The sequence below is a fragment of the Aspergillus clavatus genome, genomic scaffold (assembly GCF_000002715.2).
Source record: "Aspergillus clavatus NRRL 1 1099423829798 genomic scaffold, whole genome shotgun sequence".
In the NCBI taxonomy this organism is placed as follows: Eukaryota; Fungi; Ascomycota; class Eurotiomycetes; order Eurotiales; family Aspergillaceae; genus Aspergillus; species Aspergillus clavatus.
Genome location: NW_001517101.1, coordinates 1,713,578 through 1,732,934, shown reverse-complemented (window position 1 = coordinate 1,732,934; position 19,357 = coordinate 1,713,578). Strand labels below are relative to the sequence as shown.

The following is a 19,357-nucleotide window of genomic DNA, read 5'->3' as shown; positions in this document are numbered from 1 at the left end:
ACTCACGCAAGCATGATCCCCGCACCCACGGCTACAGCCAGAAACTGCGTGATCGTCTTCTTGATCTCCACCTTCTTGTCCTTGCCGGTCTCCAGCAGCTCCGGGATCACCGAGACGGTGCCGACGTACAGGAACGTCCCCGCGGTAAAAGGCAGCAACATGTCGCCCCAGACGAGACTCGTACCCAGCAAGCCGGCGTGGGCACCCGCGCCAGTACCCGCGGCGGTCGCGGCCGCGGCGCCGTGCCCGCCGCCGAGCTCCTGGATCGCGATGCCGATGAAGGTACCCAGGAAGGCGCCGATGGCGGTAACGAACTGGGCGCCCATGGCCTTGCGCTTCGAAAAGCCGGACTGCACGAGGAGGGCGAAGTCGCCGACCTCGTGTGGGATCTCGTGGAAGAAGACGGCGACGGTTGTGGTAGCGCCGATGGTGGGGGAGGCGTAGAAGGAGGAGGACATGGCGAGGCCGTCGGTGATGTTGTGCGTGAAGTCGGCGATCAAGTTGAGGTAGCCGCCGAGCTTGACGCTGGGGTTGATCTCCTTCTCGGGCACGGTTTCGGGCGAGGAGGGGGCATCGGCTTTGCGTTTGCGGAGTTCCGTGGTGCTGGCCTTGGGGTTGGTGTCGGAGCTGGTGGTTGTGCCATGTGAGGGGCTCTCGCTGTGCGCATGCGAGTGGGAGTGGTCGTGTCCTGCGCCTCCGGTGGCAATGCGGAGGGCCTTGTCCATCGCGACGAAGGTGAAGAAGCCCACCATGATGCCAAGACCAAGAAGAAGATTGCGGTTGGGTTCGACCATGACGAAGCGCACCTGTTCCGGGGAATCCTCGCCCAGGAAGATCTCGGGGAGCAGATGGAACAGAGTATCACCCAGTAATCCTCCTACGGCGAAGGCGACCATGACCGACAGGGACGACGGGTCGATGTTGGGTGGACACAGCGCCAAGAGGAAGTCTAGGAGGAATCAGACAGAATTCCGGCATGCCACACTCGACGCAAACATACTCGGAGGTCCGGAGATATATACAGTCGCGAGGATTGCATTGACCGCGGGGCTGCCAGGGAAGAGGACGGCGAAGATTCTCGACATCAGGCTGGCCGTTGGTGGGCTGGTTGCGCGTTTGTGCTCATTGAGGGCCTCGACGAGTGGGCATTCCTGGAGACATCAGCCATCATCTTTCACGTGCATCCTCCACTTAGACAATGGATAATCAGAACACAGAATATACCTGCAATTTCTCCTCGATCTCTGCGACGGAGAGATCACCCACGGAGACTTTGTTTTGGCTGTCAGCAGTGGCAGCGGCTAGCACCGTGAATAACAGGAGACCGGCCACGAGGGCCAAGCCCGTCCTTCGCTTCGGAGACATGAAGCTAAATGCCATCACTGTCGTGTACCTATCTAATCTCGATTCGAGCCGTGGAGCAAGTGGGAGAGGGACGAGAGCACAAACCCCTGATCGGTTGGAAGTTGGAAGTTGGAACAGCTTCCGTTATCAGTGGAGCTGAACCGGCCAAACATGCCAAGACCCGCGGTGCAAACTCCAAAAAAGTTTCGGAGATTTCGATAAGAGCAGAGACGCCATCGATTTTTAACCGTCCACCCCACGCTCGACATATACATATCGCCACTAAAAGGACTCAAAGCAAAGATGGGTCGCGTTCTGCAGAAAAAGAAGAATCGCTCTTCGGCGCCGAAGCAGAAGCCCAAGAGATCCGGACAGCTGAAGAGCGGCAAGAAGAAGATCAACGTGCTGGGCAATGCCATTATCGCTGAAAACTGGTGAGAACCGACGATTCTTCCAGCAGCAGTCGCGAATGCATGTTAACCTGATGGAATAAACGCTAGGGACCGGAAATTGACCCTGACCCAAAACTACTGCCGTCTGGGACTCGTGCATCGCCTCAATGCTCCCTCTGGAGGCAGTGAAAAACGTGTGACCAAAGATGGTAGCATCGAGGAAGTCCCCGAGGACTCATTGCACATCAAGGGCAGCGCCACGGCTTCCGCGAAGCAGGCTGCTATGGGAGAGACAAGGGTAGAACGCGACCCGGAGACCGGCAAGATTATTCGTGTGATCCACGACGATGACGAGATTGTGGTCGGCGGCCGCAAGCTGAAGAAATCGAACCCGCTCAACGACCCCCTGAACGATCTATCAGACGACGAATCTGCCGGAATACAATCGCAACCACGATCCAAGTCTACTAGTGCGATTGTTCAACAGCTCGAGCGCCAGGCTGACCAGGAAGGACAGGCGGTCAAATCGAAGAAGCCCCGCCACCAGAGCAAGCGGGAAGAGGAATGGATCACGAGACTGATCGAACGCCATGGGGAAAACTATAGCGCCATGGCTCGCGATAGAAAGCTGAACCCGATGCAGCAGAGCGAGGGGGATTTGAAGCGGAGGATTCGCAAGTGGAAGGCTAGCCACTCCGCATGATCGGGGGTATGAAGCATTCTCGGCGCATTTGGCGTTTTGTCTTGGGTTCTTGATTATAAAAGTTGTTGCTCATCCTCGGTGCCCTTTCCACAGCGGCCTCAACGGAACTGTCTTGTCTGATGTGCCTGCATTTGTTCATAGAGCTGGTTCATGTCTATAATCTGCGGATACCATGCAATATTAGAATCAAATCTCAATAGAGATTCAATGACGGAGATCAATAGTGCGTCGACCTTTGTAGCTTTTACATTTTTTATCTCATAGACATTACGGTGCACCATCTATAGCCCAGCAAGCCTGCAGTCATTCAGGTTTCAAAGCATCTATTTCCATAAGAGAGGGTAATCAAACAACATCTGAAGCAAGAACTACAAGAGTCTCTAGGCAACACATTCACTAGCAAGCCATGGATAATAGATTAGCAGAGTCTCATTCACTCGCCTGACATGAAGCAGCCACGGCCATAACTAGTGAGACATAAGATCGTAGTGTCCTCCCTCCCCGTGTTCCTCACCTACTATCAACATCAACGTCAACTTCAATCCATAGGAACACATTTACTGATAACTACCTCGTTTATCCACTTCGAGAATGAACTAAGCCAGAGACCAGAATTTGAGCCAGAGAGGCCTCCAACAGTGTGGGACACCTACCTTCCTATGGGGGAGGAATTCCATGTCACAGCTGCCAAAGATGTTGGATGTTGGTGGATTGTACTACACCTCTTCCCAGTGCAAAGTTGCAGAATTCTGATGCTAACAGGATGGATGGTGAGGAACTCAAACTCACGGAGCGAGTGACTGGCCTTGATCGTCCGAAGATCGAGCCAAAAAATCAGGGCCTGCAAGGCTGCAAGTCATACTCGGTCTCAGCAGGAAGTTAAAGGAGGTATTCCTAATGTAGAGTATCTAAGACTATCAGCGTACTTTACGCTTTAGAGACTAGGAAGATCTAAATGGAAGCGGTGTGCCTAGGTTGCGGTTCGGTTGCTATACCTGATGTTGCGGGTCTGGGACGCGTCTCATGTTTGAAGGGCGAATATGCCGCTTCTCAAACTATTTGGACCACGATATGGATTAAGTATAATGATGGTTTAGATTGGTAGTTCTTTTAGATCCCAGAGGTGCCACTTGCTTCCCGAGAGATATGCTTTTATCTCAGTTGCCCCTCTTCCATGAATGTGCCATTGCTCTAATTGTTAGCTTCTATAGGAATAAGACATGAATAGCCTATCTCTAGTCATCATCTATACGATTCCCTAGACCACAAAATGTAATGTCAAGCATTAGCCCTGGTGGTTCCGTCCGCCCAAGTCACATTCACTGAGAGTATCGTGCTACAGCTTCAATATCATGTCGCCCTAGTATCCCTAGAGAGGAGTTTTCATGTCCTTCACGTAGCCATACTTCGAGACCCGTCCCTGGTCGAGCACCACATAGTAATCTGCGTCTTTGATGGCCTCCAACCGATGCGCAATTGTGATGACTGTTGATTCCCGCAGTTCCTCCCTGATGACCTGCTGGATCTCAAGGGAGCTCTCATGATCAATGGAGGCCGTAGCCTCATCTAGAATGACAACCGAGCTGCGACGCAAGACGGCTCGAGTGAGGCCAATTAACTGCCGCTCTCCTTGGCTTAGGTTACGCCCACCAGCTTCGATGTTAGTCTGGAGGCTCCAGCGGTGTCGACTGCAGATGCGCTTCAGGACTTCGGCGCATTCCTCGTCCGAGTATTCACCTGTTGGATCTAGGTTCAACCGGATACTACCAGGGAAGAGAACGGGATCTTGCGCAACAAAGGTAACACGGGTGCGGAGTGCTTGTGTGTCGACTTGCGCAATATCGAGACCGTCGATGATGATTCGGCCGGACTCAGGTCGGATCACGCTCAGCAGTGATACTGCAAGAGTGGATTTGCCACTTCCTGTTCTGCCTATTATGGCAGCTGTTGAGCCACCGGGAATTCGAAGGGAGATATTGCGAAGAGAAGGCTCCAGATGTGCAGCATATTTGACGTTCACATCCTCGAAAATGATATCCTGTCCAAACCGCGGCCAAGACGCAGGAGGCTGAATTGTACCTGGATCCTCCTGTTCGACATGAAGCAGCTCATCAATCCGCTTCACGGAGACAAAGTCCATTTGGAGCTGGCCGTATTGTTTGCACAATGCGTGAGTGGATGTAACGAAGTTGTTTGCTGCGATCAATACGAAGGCAGCCAGTCCCGGAGTTATACCGGTGTATAATACCAGAACAGTCAGGCAAAAGGTGGACAGAGCTGAAAGCGTTTCAAATCTGTACATCAACCAGCTCTGCAGAGACCAGTAGAAATGGTCCATCCCTTGGAATTTGTCCACGACTGCAATCACTCTGTCCTGAAAGCGTTCTTCGGCATGAAACGCGCGAACAGTGGTCAGGCCATGGAGAAGCTCTCCAAAGTTGGATATCAGCGGGCTCAGGGACACCATTTCGAGTCGCCGAAGGCTTTGCGATGTAGGGAGAAACCGCAGGAAGGTGAAAATGAACGCCCCGGTGAGAGCAAACGAAAATCCAAGGAAAGTTGGTGTAACAGAGCCTATGACCACAATGGACGATATCCAGGTGATAGCTTGAAACGCTATAGCTTGGAATTGTTCGCTGATGTTCCCATCAACCACTCCGATATCAGACGTCAACCGGTTCATCAAGCGGCCGATAGGAGTAATATCAAAAAAGCGAAATGTGGCATGGCTCACTTGGACCATGACTTCACGGAAAAGCTTCTTCCCCGCACAATATACGATGACCAGCATCAGTAGTTGTGCAATCAGAAGCATGGCTGATTGAAACGTTGTAATCACAAAGAAAGCTAGTAACCAAGGACGAACATCTTCGAACGGAGCTGGCAATTTGCTTAGCGGGTCAGTTGGTGACCAATGAAGAACTTGAGGCCATGCGAGTGATGCCTCCAATAAACCAACCGAAGACTCTCCTTTGGCAGCAGAGTAACCAAACAGTAACAGTAGTTGATCGTAGGCTTCGCCCCACTCTTTCAGAAACCATGACTGTCCCACAGACGTCAGTCGGTACACGGTTAAGATAAAGACAAGCGCAATCCACCACCGGTATCTGCCAGCCTTGATATATGTCCAGTACACTTGAGCTTGTACGCCCCACTCTGCACGATGTTCTTCCTCAATGAATTTCGTGGGAGCGGAAGCGGCAGCCTCCCGAATCAGATCGCGATTTTCAGCTTCAGCATGGGTTGTTCTTGCTAAAGAGGATAGGACATCGTCATGAGCCATGAAATCCGTGGTAATCGCTTCCTTAGAGCGAACTGTTGCCCTGCCATCTTCAATATGGACCAGTTGACATGCGATATGGTTGACTAGTGCGGTGCGGTGCGTAACGAGAACAACGACACGATCTTGCATCAGTGGTCCTGTGAAGCACTTTTGAGCCACCATCTCTGCAGTATTATGATCAAGAGCAGATAGGGGGTCATCAAGTAATAAGATTCTCGCGGCACTGTAAAGCGCTCTCGCGAGAGCCACACGGGCTTTTTGACCCCCGGACAGGCCGATCCCATTCTCTCCCACAAAAGAAAGGTCACCATGCTCGAAATTGACAAGGTCCGGGAGCAAGGCGCATGCTTCCAAAACTCTTTGGTACCGTTGCTCATCATAAGGCGAGGAGAAGAGAATATTGTCCCGGATACTCATGCTCTGGAGCCATGGTGTTTGAGCACAATAACCCACCATCTCGTTAGGAATATCTGAAGACCCACTGATTCTATCCAATTCACCAAGAAGGGCTTGAAGCAGGGCCGTTTTCCCAGCCCCAACCTTGCCAGAAACTATCGTAAGTCCTTCATTTATGCGGAGATCAATATCTGATAGCACAGGGTGTGCCCGACCTGGCCAGGCATATGAACAATGCTTCAATTGAAGCAACGCAGGATGAGCGTGGGCAACGTCAAATTTTTCCTTATTTGGCTCTGCCATGAAATCTTCGATTCTTTCGACGGCGATAGACGCATTAATCAAAACTGTTATTAGACCAGGGATATCCCGAAGACGGGTCTCCAGCATGGTAAATAGCTGGAGTGCTGGGAAGATGATGTCAATGCGTAAAGGGTGGCCAGCCAACAGTGTATACGCATACAGCGCCACCACTGGGAATAGGCCGCTTGCGAAGGTGTTCACAAAGCGAATGAGTATACTCCAAAGGCTGGTGATGATCCGAAGGTTGAGTTCAGACTGTCTGGCATCCATGACCTGCTGGAACCAATGATTCTGCCATCCATACCAGCGGAGATGGCGGAGTGCTTCAATAAACTGAGATGTTATCTGCAATCTTGCATCAGTTGCTAGTCTCCGGACTCGCTCCCACCGCAGGAGCGTGCGAGTGATAGTAGCATTTAGAACTTGGGCGATCAGTATCGCTAGAATGCCGAGAAAGCAAGACGGACCAAACAGCTTCCAGACAAGCACTGTAGCAATGATAAGCCCTAGGGGTTTGTCGATCAATGAGTCAACTTCCCAGAAACGCTGAGCAACTTCATAGACGTCACCACGAAGAAGGTTGAAGATCTTGCCCATGGAGGCAGCTGACTTCGTTTGCTTCTCTGAAGTCGCCCGTCGTCGAGGGAAGATCCCACAAATTTTCCTTTGTTTAGTGCTGACCGTCTCAGACTCGCCATCGACACTCACATTCATGTTCTCTGAAGGCGCAGCCTCCTCGTTGCTCTTCTCCGTCTGGGGCTCAAAGATATTCTTCCTCGAAAGCGCCTTCTCGTAGACCATCATAATCATCTCGCCTCGACTCCTTTCGTAGCAGCGTCTACCAAACCAAAGATTAAGCACTTGCGACTGTGCTGCAACAATTCGAAGAAGTAGAGTCAATAGAGCATATGTCAAAGCAGCCCGTCTTCCTGAGCTCATGTCCTGCATGGCTTGAAGAAGCTGTTGTAACAGCACAGGAGTAGCAAAGTCTGCAGATGAATCAGCTTCGGCCGTTGCAGGGTCCATCGAGCGACAAACCGCAGATCATCTGGACAATCGCAATGGTAGTAATAATAGCGATGTCAATCCCGTTTGCTCGAAGCAAACGCCCTATCACTGAACCCCGAAGTTGACGAAACTTATCATGCAGCTTGCGATGCTGAAACTCAAATCCTAGAGACCAGACATCCTCCTCGTTCAGTTGCCTTTTCCTCCCGATGGAGATGAGCGGAGCCATCCACGACACACTCAAGAACTGCCAGAGTTTCAAGTTATCCTCCGGGCTGCGGAATTCGCAGGAGGCTGGCTGGCCAACGGCAGCAATGTCATAACACGGTATAGAAGGCTCGCGAAGCGGCATGAGCAATATCGTCACACAAGCAGCCAGAGCGGCGCCGGCCGCCACGTAACACGCAGGGAGATTCGTCACTGCATATGCATCATGATTGATAATGAAAGACAACTCCACGCTCAATTCTGGAATGAAATACGCAAGCAGCCACGCGGGACACTTCCTTGGTCGGGAAGCGCAGATTAAAGCAGCCACCAATGCCTATGCGAACAATCAGTCAAACTTCAACGAGAGAAACAAAGTCCTGACCTACCCATGAAACAAGTACAGAAGTGGTCACCGAGTTGAAGTCCTCAGTGATCGATTTTGTGAGCTCAGCTCCAAATCCTATCATTGAAATAAGGCAAAGAATAATCACCCAGCCCACTCGTTGCTTTCTTCGGTCTTGGGGCAACTCAGACAGTTCTAATGGGTGCTCTGAAATGAATGATCTTGTCCATTTCGGACGCCAGAAGTAAGGGGAACGGCTAAGCAGGTAGCACAGTACAGCAAACAGGATCACAAACGCCGGTATCATTCCGACATATCGCATGGCGCACAATGAAAATCGAGCATTGGTCGAGTCCTAGCGATGTTTAGGTTAGAGCGAGGGTGGTACAATATATACTAGATCTCATGGCAGGACAATACCCATATTGGATGGCAAGATTGGAAGAGGCCATGTTGATGAAAGAGCGGCATCAAGCCGGCTGGTCTATGACTTCCAAGTATACAGATATAAACCCAGATAAGCTTTTGTCCTAGGGATGTACAAAACGCCTTTGTTGGCTCTTGCTGACAGTGATGTTTACGGACATGCTCGACCCCAACAAAGGCGGAAGAACGAGTGGCAGAATCATGCCTGAGGCACAAGCATTGAGGGCCTGAGTTTTAAGTGGCTGAACTGTGAACACTGCAAAATTAAAAGTTGCATTTCCCCACATGCTGTATTAATATTGGTAATTGCGAAACGGCAATGCTACGACCTAACTATTGTTGAAAGTTTCATTAAATCGCCATAAAGTAATTTATACAGATGGGCAGGCCATTTGTGATGGGTATATTCAAGAGTCTATAAGCATCACTGGCGATACCCACCTGGACTGGAGCCAAAATGCGCGATTTGCTACCTGGCCCCGGTTGAGCTGAAAGCTGAGCTACAGGAGTAAGTATCAGGCATTGCAGGCTTGCAGCTGAATCGAAAACCATCAAGTTCGCAGGCATCGTGCTCATTGGAGAGATCATTATGTGTCACCTCGACTAAAATGTTTATCTGACACCCGTCATCCAAGGGACGAAGAACTCGCATTAGTTCTGCATACTCATCACATGCATCAGGTCTTATCTCGATTCGGGCTCTTCTCTGTTTCAGACGATAAACCAACTCTTTGCACCACCCGAACCCACCTTCTTCTCCTCCATTCGCCCATCCCGTTGAATCCTGAATTTCCATGCTCTTCCCAATCACGAGACGACAACTTCTGCTTACCCTTCTTCGCCTTCTGAGTCTCGTTCGAGAAACCCTGCGTGGACGACGTGCCAAAGTCTTGGTATCCCAGGGCTGTCGCCACCGCGTCTTCGTCCCTCGAACCGAATTGGGATGGCAGGTCCCAAACCCAACCTCCAATCTGTTCGTTGGTCGCGCTTCGTTCCGAGACGGCCCCTGGAATTTCGAAGCCTACTCCAGTGATCATACGTTCGACAACCCACTCGCGGCAGTCTAGATCCAACTTCCACTTCTTCGTTTTCCAGGCCCAACCTGGTGGAGGCTGTACATCTTCAAAGAAACGGCATCCCCTAGGGCGGTCTCCCGCAATTCGGGAGGGTGACAAAGGGTCATATGGCACGGGGCTGAAGATGAAATTATCCCATTCCGATTCGGAATACGGTGCCAGGGAGCGGTTTTGAATCTCGAAGATCTCCACCTCGCGCTCTTCCGGATATGTATCCAGGGAGATGTCGGCCAGTGAACCCAGTAGCGATACGGCGGCGGATGGGTTAGATGGCAGCGACAGCTTGGGAACATCAGCCACCTTCGGCTCCTCATGGGACACAGTGGCGGGTTTGTTCCCCATTACGGGACTTTTATCACCTGCGAAACTCTGCAGGAAGTCTTGTAGTCCAGGATGATTGGACAGAATAGCTGCATTTCCACCCAGAAGGAGAATGAACCGCCACGGTAAAAGATGGGCAGTCAGAAATAACAGCACAACCGTGATCGTGAGAAGCAGGAAGACCGTGGATGCCAGCTTCTCATTAGAAAAATTGGTCATCGGTGCGAAAAGAGAGACCGTTGCATCATGCATATCAGAAAAATCGGCCATGACATTCTGTAGATCTCGCATATTGCGGAAGAAATCCTTTGATGTTTCAGATGCTGGCTTGATCGTCTTCGCAGGTGCGAGTGCTGGGCCCTGGTATGAGTAGTAAGGCGTGGTGCTAGACGTAGATGTGGAAGGAGGGGGAGGATGACGAGCAGCGAACGCTGGCACCATTACAAAGAGCAAAATGATGGTGATGGGAAGTATGGCCAGCAGATGAGGATCGAGACAGATGAATGAATAGACGAAAAGGAAAGAGAAAGTGTGAGAAGACTGCCGCCAGCTGAACAATTGTTCAGCCTGGTTCTGGAAGTGGAAAACGATGCCGATTCTGCCAAAGCCTCAGCACATCTACATAGCTTTCGAAGAAAATACTAAGCTTGTCTGACCTCGCATTAAATCGACGGAAGTTATTTGCCATTAATGGGAGGCTAAACGCAGGTCGCTTGACGTCTGCAGCGATGCGTTTATCGGCCCCTGGCGCTGATTCATTGTCACCATCCTCTCCTGGAATGACCTGTTCCAAGATCCTTGGTCGCTCTGTAAGCACATCAACGAGACAGCAATGGGGTTTTACACCAGCAACAAAAGAAGACTTACTTCGCGAACAGTTTGTCCTGTAGCGACCCCGATCTCTCGTGCCGCCGATGGGATGTTCCATCCTTTGCGGCGCTATCATGCTTGCCGACAGAGATCACGGGGATGGGCTTGTCCCTAATAGCGAACACTTCCCCAGTACTACCATCATCAGCCATGGTGTCCTATGATATGTCTCGAGGTAGAGATTCGGAAAGAATCATCAAAGCGCATCTCTGGCGATAGATGGCTGGTGATGGATTGAGTGGAAGTGTTCACAGTGCTCGGGTTCTCCACCGGAATATCAGAAGCACATGAAGATGTTAGTTTTGAGCCGAGCGGTGTAACGCAAAAGAGAAGCCAATAAATATAGGTACAAGGAGATGTGTAACTGGCATACACTTTGGTGTAATTTGCAACTCTTGGGGCAAAACTGTAAACTGTAAGGAGTGGAAATTACAGCAACCATACATCATGCACTAGGCTGAACATAGCGATGTTTGAGATGTTTGGATGGACCCTTTCCCAAACAGGAAACGAAAAAGGGAGCCAGGGGGCACGCACTGCCTTGCATTTGCCTACAGAGCAGTAATAATAATAATAACAATAATAATAATCATAATCATAATCATAAAACTGGTGATGAACTACTTAATTACTTACTACTATCGACTACTACTAGACGATAGAAGAGACTACTACTGAGGTTACTAAGTTTACTAACTAGTAGTAGTAGTCTCTCTAGCAGCAGTAGTAGTAGCTCCCAGAAGGGCCAGCATTATTAGCAACAGCTCCGTTGTTTACCTCCTCTTCATCTAATCTTGGGATTTCCCTCGACTTTTTTTTTTCCCTCTTCCTTCTACTTCATGTTCCTAGCTGGTACTGGGAGGTTCTACTGACTGGCTTTTCTGTCTGCGATTCCTCCTTGTAAATCTTTTTTATTCTATTACTTTTGATTTGTTTCTTTCTCTTCAACACCCTCTTTGATTTTGGTGCCTTCCTTGTTCTTCCCGTATTTTCCCCTTTTCTTCTTTCCCGTTTGCTTTGGTTCTAGTGCTTCTTTATATACGCCCGCAACTTTCTTAACGCCAGATCTTAACGCCAAATTCAACCGACCAGCGAAGACTTTCCCCTCTGCACCTCCACGCCTCTTGAACCGACACCTTGCGACCGCAGAACTTCCCAAATCAGGAGATCACGGAGGGAATCAACTATCTCATCCGCCTATCCACCGCCGGTTCGAGTTTTCGTGGTGATCTCTGGCAAACGAGACCTGCTCCTCTGGATTCCCCGCAATGGACCGGTAGCGACCGTTGACGAGTCGCGCGACGGTGTTGTCAAGGCTCTTCTTTGTTCGATTACTGAGAAGTGAATGACGCCTACGTGCCATTGCGATAGCAGTCCATCTCGGGCTCTCCATTTGCACTGATTTTCTCATCCAACCCTCCTGAACGCATCCTTCCCGCTATCGGAAATTCCACAGCTCCACATCTTAGGATGCCAGAGAAGGTGCCATCGCAGCAGACTCCAGGAAGGGGATTGCCGCGTAAGATACATTCGGGCTCGGTCAGTCCTCCTCGAAATGAGGATTCAGGATCTGGAGGTAACGAACATCAACCCGTTCCTATGCGTTGGTCTTTTTTTTTTTTTTTTTTTGGTTATGGAAAAAAAAGCGGAGACTACAGCTAGCAGCAGCTAACGAATATCGCTCTTGAACAGCAGAAGGTCCCCCTCGAAGACGCCTACAAAAACATGCCTCGACACCTTTTCTTTCTGAAAGTCCTCATTCTTCAAAGACTACGCCTGGATCTCGTATAAATGTGATGAGCAGGAGAAGGTTGTCAATTCGGGATCAAAAAGTGCCCCAAGGCCCGCGACCGCAAGAGCCTTCGCGAAGAAGGTACGAAGATCGCATTTTCACTTGCTTCCCTGATCTCCCCCTCTTCGAAATACGCACCCATTGAATGACCTCCAGTTGACTCTTTCACCATCAGTAACGCGCCTGGCTGCTTCTTCCACTCCGGAAATTCCTCAATTGACTCCACAAATGAATCAACACAGAGTAACCACTCTCGCATCAGCCTTCGCTCCACCAGCATGGGTAACCTCTTGAAATCCGAGCACACGCATACACCTCCTGATCGCGTCGATTTCCTTGCGCCCGTCAACTTCGACGATTTTCACAATAGTATCATGACAGAGCCAAGTTTGAACCATTTCCCAATGCCTGGAAATGGAGGATCGAAAGCTGCAAACCAAGCCCCCGGCATCTTCACGAGAAATCCATGGTCCGAGAATAACGAGCAGAGCCTCTCCAGCCGGTCCCGAAGCAATTCCATTCGGAGGAAAAGCGAGGTGTCACGCGTGTCCAATCCGAGTTCCTCAGCCGAATCAGTATCATCATCCTCATGGGCGCCAGCGGCTCATACCGCCGCGCGAAGTCGTCGTCAGAGTCTGGTTCAAAATGCTGGTGTCAATGGCCCGGTGGCGCGGGCACCACGTAAATCGATCGGTGCTGGTTCTCTTCCGCCCGTGATCTCTGCGAGACGACAAAGCATATCTGCTCGCAAGGCTAGCGTTGACACGGCTTCTGTCGATCAAATGAGCCTTCGACCATATACCCAGCACCCCGTTTCCAATGGGTTGGACAAGACCAGACTTCCGTCCAATGTCAGAAATATGAAGGCTAAATCGCTTCAGCCGCCTTCGCGGGATCCCCGTGACAATCTATTGCCAACAGCTGGATTGACGGATCACTCCCGATCATGCTCTACCAACGCGGTGCGGACCCCGAGCAAGAACCCTGCTGGGAGTGCATTGACGCCCTCTTCGTCCGCCAAACGGGTGTCTGTTATGCCACCACACGCTACAGGTCTAGGCGCTCGCACTATAAGCCCTACTGATGCACACCGTATGAAACGGATGTCTATCGCGCCCCAGGCGCCTCCCCTGCCTTTTACGCCCCCGATGAAGACAGATCCCATGCCTATCCGCCCACGGTCATCCGCCCACTCTCCTTCTAGCATCCCACGGAAAAGTGTGACTCCGTCGTCGACGCGGACTACACCCGATCCAAATCGGAAATCGTACAGTTCCGGCCTGTCTCTTTCGTCCAACACAAGTTACACGTCTACAAGGAACTCTGGTAGCTCTCTACAGTCCAGGCTATCTCAGAATCAGTCCTCCTCCCGACTACCCACGCCTAAACCGCGCCCTGAGTACACCGGGGGAAGCCACGAAGAGGTCCCTCCGGTCCCGGCCATTCCCAAAGCCTATGAGTCTCCTAAAGGTGATACCGAGATCCAGAGCTATTTTGCTCCACGAAAGTCGAGTCTGCCAGTGGATACGGGTCTCTTGAAATCTAAACACAACCAGGATTCTGACAATAAATCAGCGGCAAGCGCCAACGAGGGTATTACCGCAGATAAGACTGACGAACGAGGAATGAAAACCCCAGAGGCCAAGACGCCGGCCAGTTTCGGCAAGAAGAATCTGTTGCCGTTGAAACTTCCTCCCTTGAATCTCTTGCCTCTAAGTACCCCTGTCGCCACCAAGATCCAAGCACTGAAGGATCGAGAAGACGATGACCAGTCGTCCACCCCTTCGAATAAGGTTCTCTCCAAGACGCCTAGCACGCCAATGACGGCATCCAAGGCGAACTTTTCTTTCCGCAATGATGATGATGGCATGGGATTCACCCAGGCCCGAAGCAGCACGTCACATTTCATGCTCAGCACTTCATCTGCTGTCCCTTCGAGGACGGCAAGCAGTTCCAGTGCATTGGCATCTTTCGACAACAGTACTGGCGGCGCAAGGACCATTTCCCCATACATCTCATATACCTTGCCGAAGAGCAGCAGTGAGTTCGGCCAGCTTCGACAGAAAGCCAATGACAGTGGAGATTACTCCCCCCGGATCTCCCAGTCGCACAAATTGAATGGGCCTCGACCACAAACACAATCCTCTGCTTTCTCTTCGAACGCCGAAACCATCAGCCAGCTGTCAACCCCTTCGGACCCAGATACCAACAGTGTCTCTGGTTCCTCCCTTCTGAATAGGATCGCATTGACTCGAAAGCGCAGCAATTCTAAATCAAAACATGCGGTGGACGCTGATCGAGACCCAACGAAACAGATGCCACCACCCAAACTTCCGGCCTCTGCAACCTGGAACACCTTGTCACCAGTCACAACTTCAAGCCCCACATTGAAGCCTGCACATGCCCAAGCGAGGCGCCAGTCTTCTGTTTCCAGTGCAACGGCTTCCACGATGAGAAAGCCTAGTTTCAGCAGCGAGCATAGCCTCGCGGCCCTGGAGCCCACTCCTTCCAATGATTCAGCTGAAAGTGATGGTACCTCACACCGATCAACATCATCAATCCTCTCACCAGTGCACAAAATCCTATACTCGGGTCGGTCAAACACAACGGCGAGCTCACGTCACCAGGAAACCAATGTGGAGTCTGACATTCTCGTTGCTGACGAGGAGATGCGCCGACTTGCTAGCAAACGCAAAGGCTTCGAGGTGGCAGCAAGGAATCTGGATGAATTACGTCGCAAAGCCGGTCCAAAAGAGCGCGTGAGTCCCGCACAGGCGCTCCAAATGGCCAATCTCAACATCTTCGAACGCGGGGAGATCATTGATTTCAAGGATATCTACTTCTGCGGCACGCAAACTGCCAAGAAGCATGTCGGTGACCTGAATGCGCAATCCGCAAACTTTGGATACGACGACGATCGTGGTGACTATAACATCGTGATTGGCGATCATCTTGCGTATCGATACGAAGTCGTAGATGTCCTAGGAAAGGGTAGCTTTGGTCAGGTGGTGAGATGCATTGACCACAAAAATGGAGCTCTCGTCGCCGTGAAGATTATTCGCAACAAGAAGAGGTTCCATCAACAGGCACTAATCGAAGTCAACCTCCTGCAAAAACTCAAAGAATGGGATCCACATCGCCAACACAGCGTGGTGAACTTCACCCAGAGCTTCTACTTCAGAGGGCATTTGTGCATCTCGACAGAACTGCTGGGTATGAATCTCTACGAATTCATCAAGGCTCACGATTTCAAGGGCTTTCATCTCAAGCTCATTCGCCGGTTCACGAAACAGATCCTAAGTACATTGACTCTCTTGCACGCCAAGAAGGTCATCCACTGTGATCTTAAGCCGGAGAACATCCTTCTTGTCCACCCTATGAGTTCAGAGATTCGGGTCATTGATTTCGGATCCAGCTGTTTTGAGAACGAGAAAGTGTATACTTATATCCAAAGTCGTTTCTACCGCTCTCCGGAGGTTATCTTGGGCATGTCCTACGGCATGCCGATTGACATGTGGAGTCTAGGCTGTATCCTGGCCGAGCTGTACAGCGGCTATCCCATCTTTCCGGGAGAGAACGAGCAGGAACAACTCGCCTGTATTATGGAGGTCTTTGGCCCTCCTGAGAAACATCTGATCGAGAAGAGTACCCGGAAGAAATTATTTTTTGATTCCCTGGGCAAGCCTAGACTCACGGTCTCCTCGAAGGGTAGACGGCGACGACCAAGCTCAAAGGATCTCCGACAAGTCTTGAAGTGTGACGACGATCCATTCCTCGATTTCATCTCTCGTTGTCTTCGATGGGACCCCGCTCGTCGCCTGACCCCTCATGATGCACTCAGACACGAATTCCTCACCGGAATCAAATTGACATCGCGCTCTCGGTCCTATGCCGCGGCGAACTTATCAAATAAGCGCGGAACCACCCTCTCTAACCCTACAGCACGGCCGCTCCCAGAGCCACCCGGCACCAGTGTCAAGGGCGGTTTCATCCGGAGCCGAGACATTTCAGGTAGCTCTCCCATCAAGCAAGTTGGGATCGGCAAGCGCCACTCCACTGTGAGCGGGCTTCAACCGTCAACTCCTGCCAAACGGGGTACAGCAACCACCAACACCCCTGGATCAGCACTGCCCCGTGTCGCAGCCAGGAGCATCAGTGGGAAGCCTGATCTCGCGACTGCGGCGGCGGCTACGAGTCTCGTAAGTAAAAGAATCCTCGAGACGTCTGCGGTCATTTCACTAACCGGTTAGCAGCGAACCAAGTAACGAGCCTTTTTCTCCTACACCGAAACACTCGGCCCCCTACTTACATGTAATATTAATTATGTTTCATTATCATTGAGTTGCATTCAACGGATCGGAAACATTTGCGGTTTTGTGCGCGCCTCATGATTGAACCGAAGTGAAGCAACTCTGGAATGGCGGACGAGGCAGCGCAGTTCATCTTATACCCTTTATTTTGAACAGTTCTCCATCTCGCCTTAATACCTTTGCTTTTCGCTCCCATGATCTCTTTCCTTGCATTTCTTCCTTTTGCATCCACATTCACAGTCTCTATGGTTCAATGACCCCATCACGACCCTGAAGGTTCTTCCGAATTCACATGCATATCACTTTGTCTTCTGCTTCATTGCCTGCACATTGTTTCCAATTATCCTCATCCCCATGTAACTTGAGGCTGCCTTTATTGGCCCAGGCTCTACATTGTTATGCATAAAGCGCCTGTACATTCAACTACCTTCTTATGTTCATTCTTCCCAATACTACACCCCTGTCTTTGATTCTTTTCAGAGGGCAGCGGATTCATGTGCACAGTATATTTGCTGACTGTGTGATGAGGATTGTGGGCTTTTCCTTTGCTTGACTTGTGGCTGGTGTGTTTATATTTTCGACAGCCTTGAATGGCGGAGTTGTTTGTCTAGTATAGAAGAAGATTATGAAGATATTATGAATAGAGACAAGACGTTGACTGAAGTTCTCAAGCCGACTGTCATGAGTGTTTCTTGGGGAGTTATGGAGGAGACATCTGAGGATGCTCGATAAGATAACGCGCGTGCGGAGTTCACTTCTTTTGAAATACTTGGCCTGTACTCTTGTGTCCCCCTCGTCGCTGCTCAGTCCGTTTTCTTTCCATCATCTTCTTCAGAGCTGTGCTCAATCGATTTTCATTCTTTGAAGCAATAGTTGTGTGTTTTCCTACCCCTGGTCCTTCTTTTTCATGTCTTGATCTGTCAACTACCGCTGGCCTCGATTCGCAATGAACGGCTTCTCAAAACACAGCCTCGATGAGGATGCATTCGGGGAGAAGTCGAATCTCAAAGGTGGATTGAAGATATTCGATGCTTTCCGTATGTTCCCTTTTTTAATTAATGCTTCATTGGGAGTTTTCACTCGACGCGCGTGTCGGAAGACACAGACAAGGGCGCATATCGTCACAGATGATCTTTCTTTAAACAGCACTCTACTGCGTGTATGGATGCTTACAGGTCCCCTTGAGTCTAGCAAAAACAAAACCCTCCTATACAGCGCCTTCTCACCGCGGAGGACAATGGACCGTCCTCATCCTCCTCATCTGCACCTTCTTCTCGTTATCGGAATTCCGGGCCTGGCTGCGAGGTACGGAGAAACATCACTTCAGCGTTGAGAAGGGGATCTCGCATGATCTACAACTGAACCTGGACATCGTCGTCGATATGCCCTGCGAATCACTTGACGTGAATATTCAAGATGCGTCAGGCGACCGGATTCTCGCCGGGGAGCTGCTGCAGCGGGAACGCACGAGCTGGAACCTCTGGATGGAGAAGCGCAACTACGAGATACACGGGGGCGCCCATGAGTATCAGACGCTCAACCAGGAGCACGGTGATCGGTTGGCGGAGCAGGAGCAGGATGCACACGTGCACCATGTTCTGGGCGAGGTACGGCGGAATCCCAGGAAGAAATTCCCCCGTGGGCCGAGGCTGCGGAGAGGCGACGTTGTCGACTCGTGTCGGATTTATGGCTCCCTGGAAGGGAATAAGGTCCAAGGCGACTTCCATATCACGGCCAGGGGACACGGGTATCATGCTGCTGCGCCGCACCTGGAACATAGCAGTAGGCTACCGCTACTTCTTCCACTTCTCTTGAACGTCTGTGCAACTAACAATGTCCCCTCCCCCCCATCGCAGCCTTCAATTTCTCCCACATGGTAACCGAGCTGTCCTTCGGCCCGCATTACCCAACCATCCTCAACCCCCTCGACAAGACCATCGCTACCACAGAAGAACACTATTACAAGTACCAGTACTTCCTCTCCGTCGTCCCAACCATCTACTCCAAGGGCAACCTCGCGCTGGACGCGTACTCCGGCTCCGCGCCCACCCTGCACGACCCCAACCGCAACAGAAACAGAAACCTCATCTTCACCAACCAGTACGCGGCGACCAGCCAGTCCACCGCCCTCCCCGAGAGCCCCTACTTCGTCCCCGGGATCTTCTTCAAGTACAGCATCGAGCCCATCCTGCTGATCATCAGCGAGGAGCGCGGCAGTTTCCTCACCCTGCTCGTCCGCCTCGTCAACACCGTCTCCGGCGTCATAGTGACGGGTGGCTGGCTGTATCAGATGTCCGGGTGGGTGGGTGAGTTGCTCGGCAGGAGAAGGAGCCGGAAGTCAGAGGGTGTTCTGACGGGTCGGCATGAAGCGGATGAGTGAATGTCTCGTCTGTGGATTTTGTTTATATGGCCACTCACACGCTAACACTGACGCTGGTGGTTTCTTCTGGTCTTTGCATTTGGTTCGATTGCGTCCGAGGGGTCATTTCGGTGCTGGTGTTTCTTACAATCGATTGCATTGCTGTTTTGCTTTTTTATAGGATATCCATGTTCAGTCATAAGCAGAATATAACAAATACT

At 51.0% G+C, this 19,357-nt stretch overlaps 6 protein-coding genes across 6 annotated transcripts, besides 2 other annotated features; 3 read left to right on the top strand and 3 right to left on the bottom strand.

Annotated features, from left to right (window-relative positions):
• Positions 1-2: 2 nt before the first annotated feature.
• On the bottom strand, positions 3-1,365 carry ACLA_093450 (Zn(2+) transporter YKE4; the record flags this gene model as incomplete). The annotated part of the gene is made up of 3 exons (XM_001273071.1): positions 3-949; positions 1,001-1,151; positions 1,225-1,365. 3 exons carry the CDS (start codon positions 1,363-1,365, stop codon positions 3-5), a joined length of 1,239 nt encoding a protein of 412 aa, XP_001273072.1.
• A 282-nt stretch (positions 1,366-1,647) lies between these two features.
• ACLA_093440 (66S preribosome component NOP16) lies at positions 1,648-2,439 on the top strand (the record flags this gene model as incomplete). Its single annotated transcript, XM_001273070.1, has 2 exons — positions 1,648-1,778; positions 1,845-2,439. The coding sequence occupies 2 exons, from the start codon at positions 1,648-1,650 to the stop codon at positions 2,437-2,439; spliced, it is 726 nt and encodes a 241-aa protein (XP_001273071.1).
• A 1,369-nt stretch (positions 2,440-3,808) lies between these two features.
• On the bottom strand, positions 3,809-8,304 carry ACLA_093430 (putative ABC bile acid transporter; the record flags this gene model as incomplete). Its single annotated transcript, XM_001273069.1, has 3 exons — positions 3,809-7,410; positions 7,460-7,973; positions 8,026-8,304. 3 exons carry the CDS (start codon positions 8,302-8,304, stop codon positions 3,809-3,811), a joined length of 4,395 nt encoding a protein of 1,464 aa, XP_001273070.1.
• A 781-nt stretch (positions 8,305-9,085) lies between these two features.
• ACLA_093420 (PEX28-32 family peroxisomal membrane protein) lies at positions 9,086-10,827 on the bottom strand (the record flags this gene model as incomplete). The annotated part of the gene is made up of 3 exons (XM_001273068.1): positions 9,086-10,403; positions 10,462-10,602; positions 10,673-10,827. The coding sequence occupies 3 exons, from the start codon at positions 10,825-10,827 to the stop codon at positions 9,086-9,088; spliced, it is 1,614 nt and encodes a 537-aa protein (XP_001273069.1).
• Positions 10,828-11,237: 410 nt separating this feature from the next.
• Positions 11,238-11,282: a microsatellite.
• Positions 11,239-11,282: a microsatellite.
• A 1,463-nt stretch (positions 11,283-12,745) lies between these two features.
• ACLA_093410 (putative protein kinase) lies at positions 12,746-17,137 on the top strand (the record flags this gene model as incomplete). The annotated part of the gene is made up of 2 exons (XM_001273067.1): positions 12,746-16,666; positions 17,018-17,137. 2 exons carry the CDS (start codon positions 12,746-12,748, stop codon positions 17,135-17,137), a joined length of 4,041 nt encoding a protein of 1,346 aa, XP_001273068.1.
• A 586-nt stretch (positions 17,138-17,723) lies between these two features.
• ACLA_093400 (putative COPII-coated vesicle protein (Erv41)) lies at positions 17,724-19,157 on the top strand (the record flags this gene model as incomplete). The annotated part of the gene is made up of 3 exons (XM_001273066.1): positions 17,724-17,814; positions 17,969-18,559; positions 18,634-19,157. 3 exons carry the CDS (start codon positions 17,724-17,726, stop codon positions 19,155-19,157), a joined length of 1,206 nt encoding a protein of 401 aa, XP_001273067.1.
• Positions 19,158-19,357: the final 200 nt, after the last annotated feature.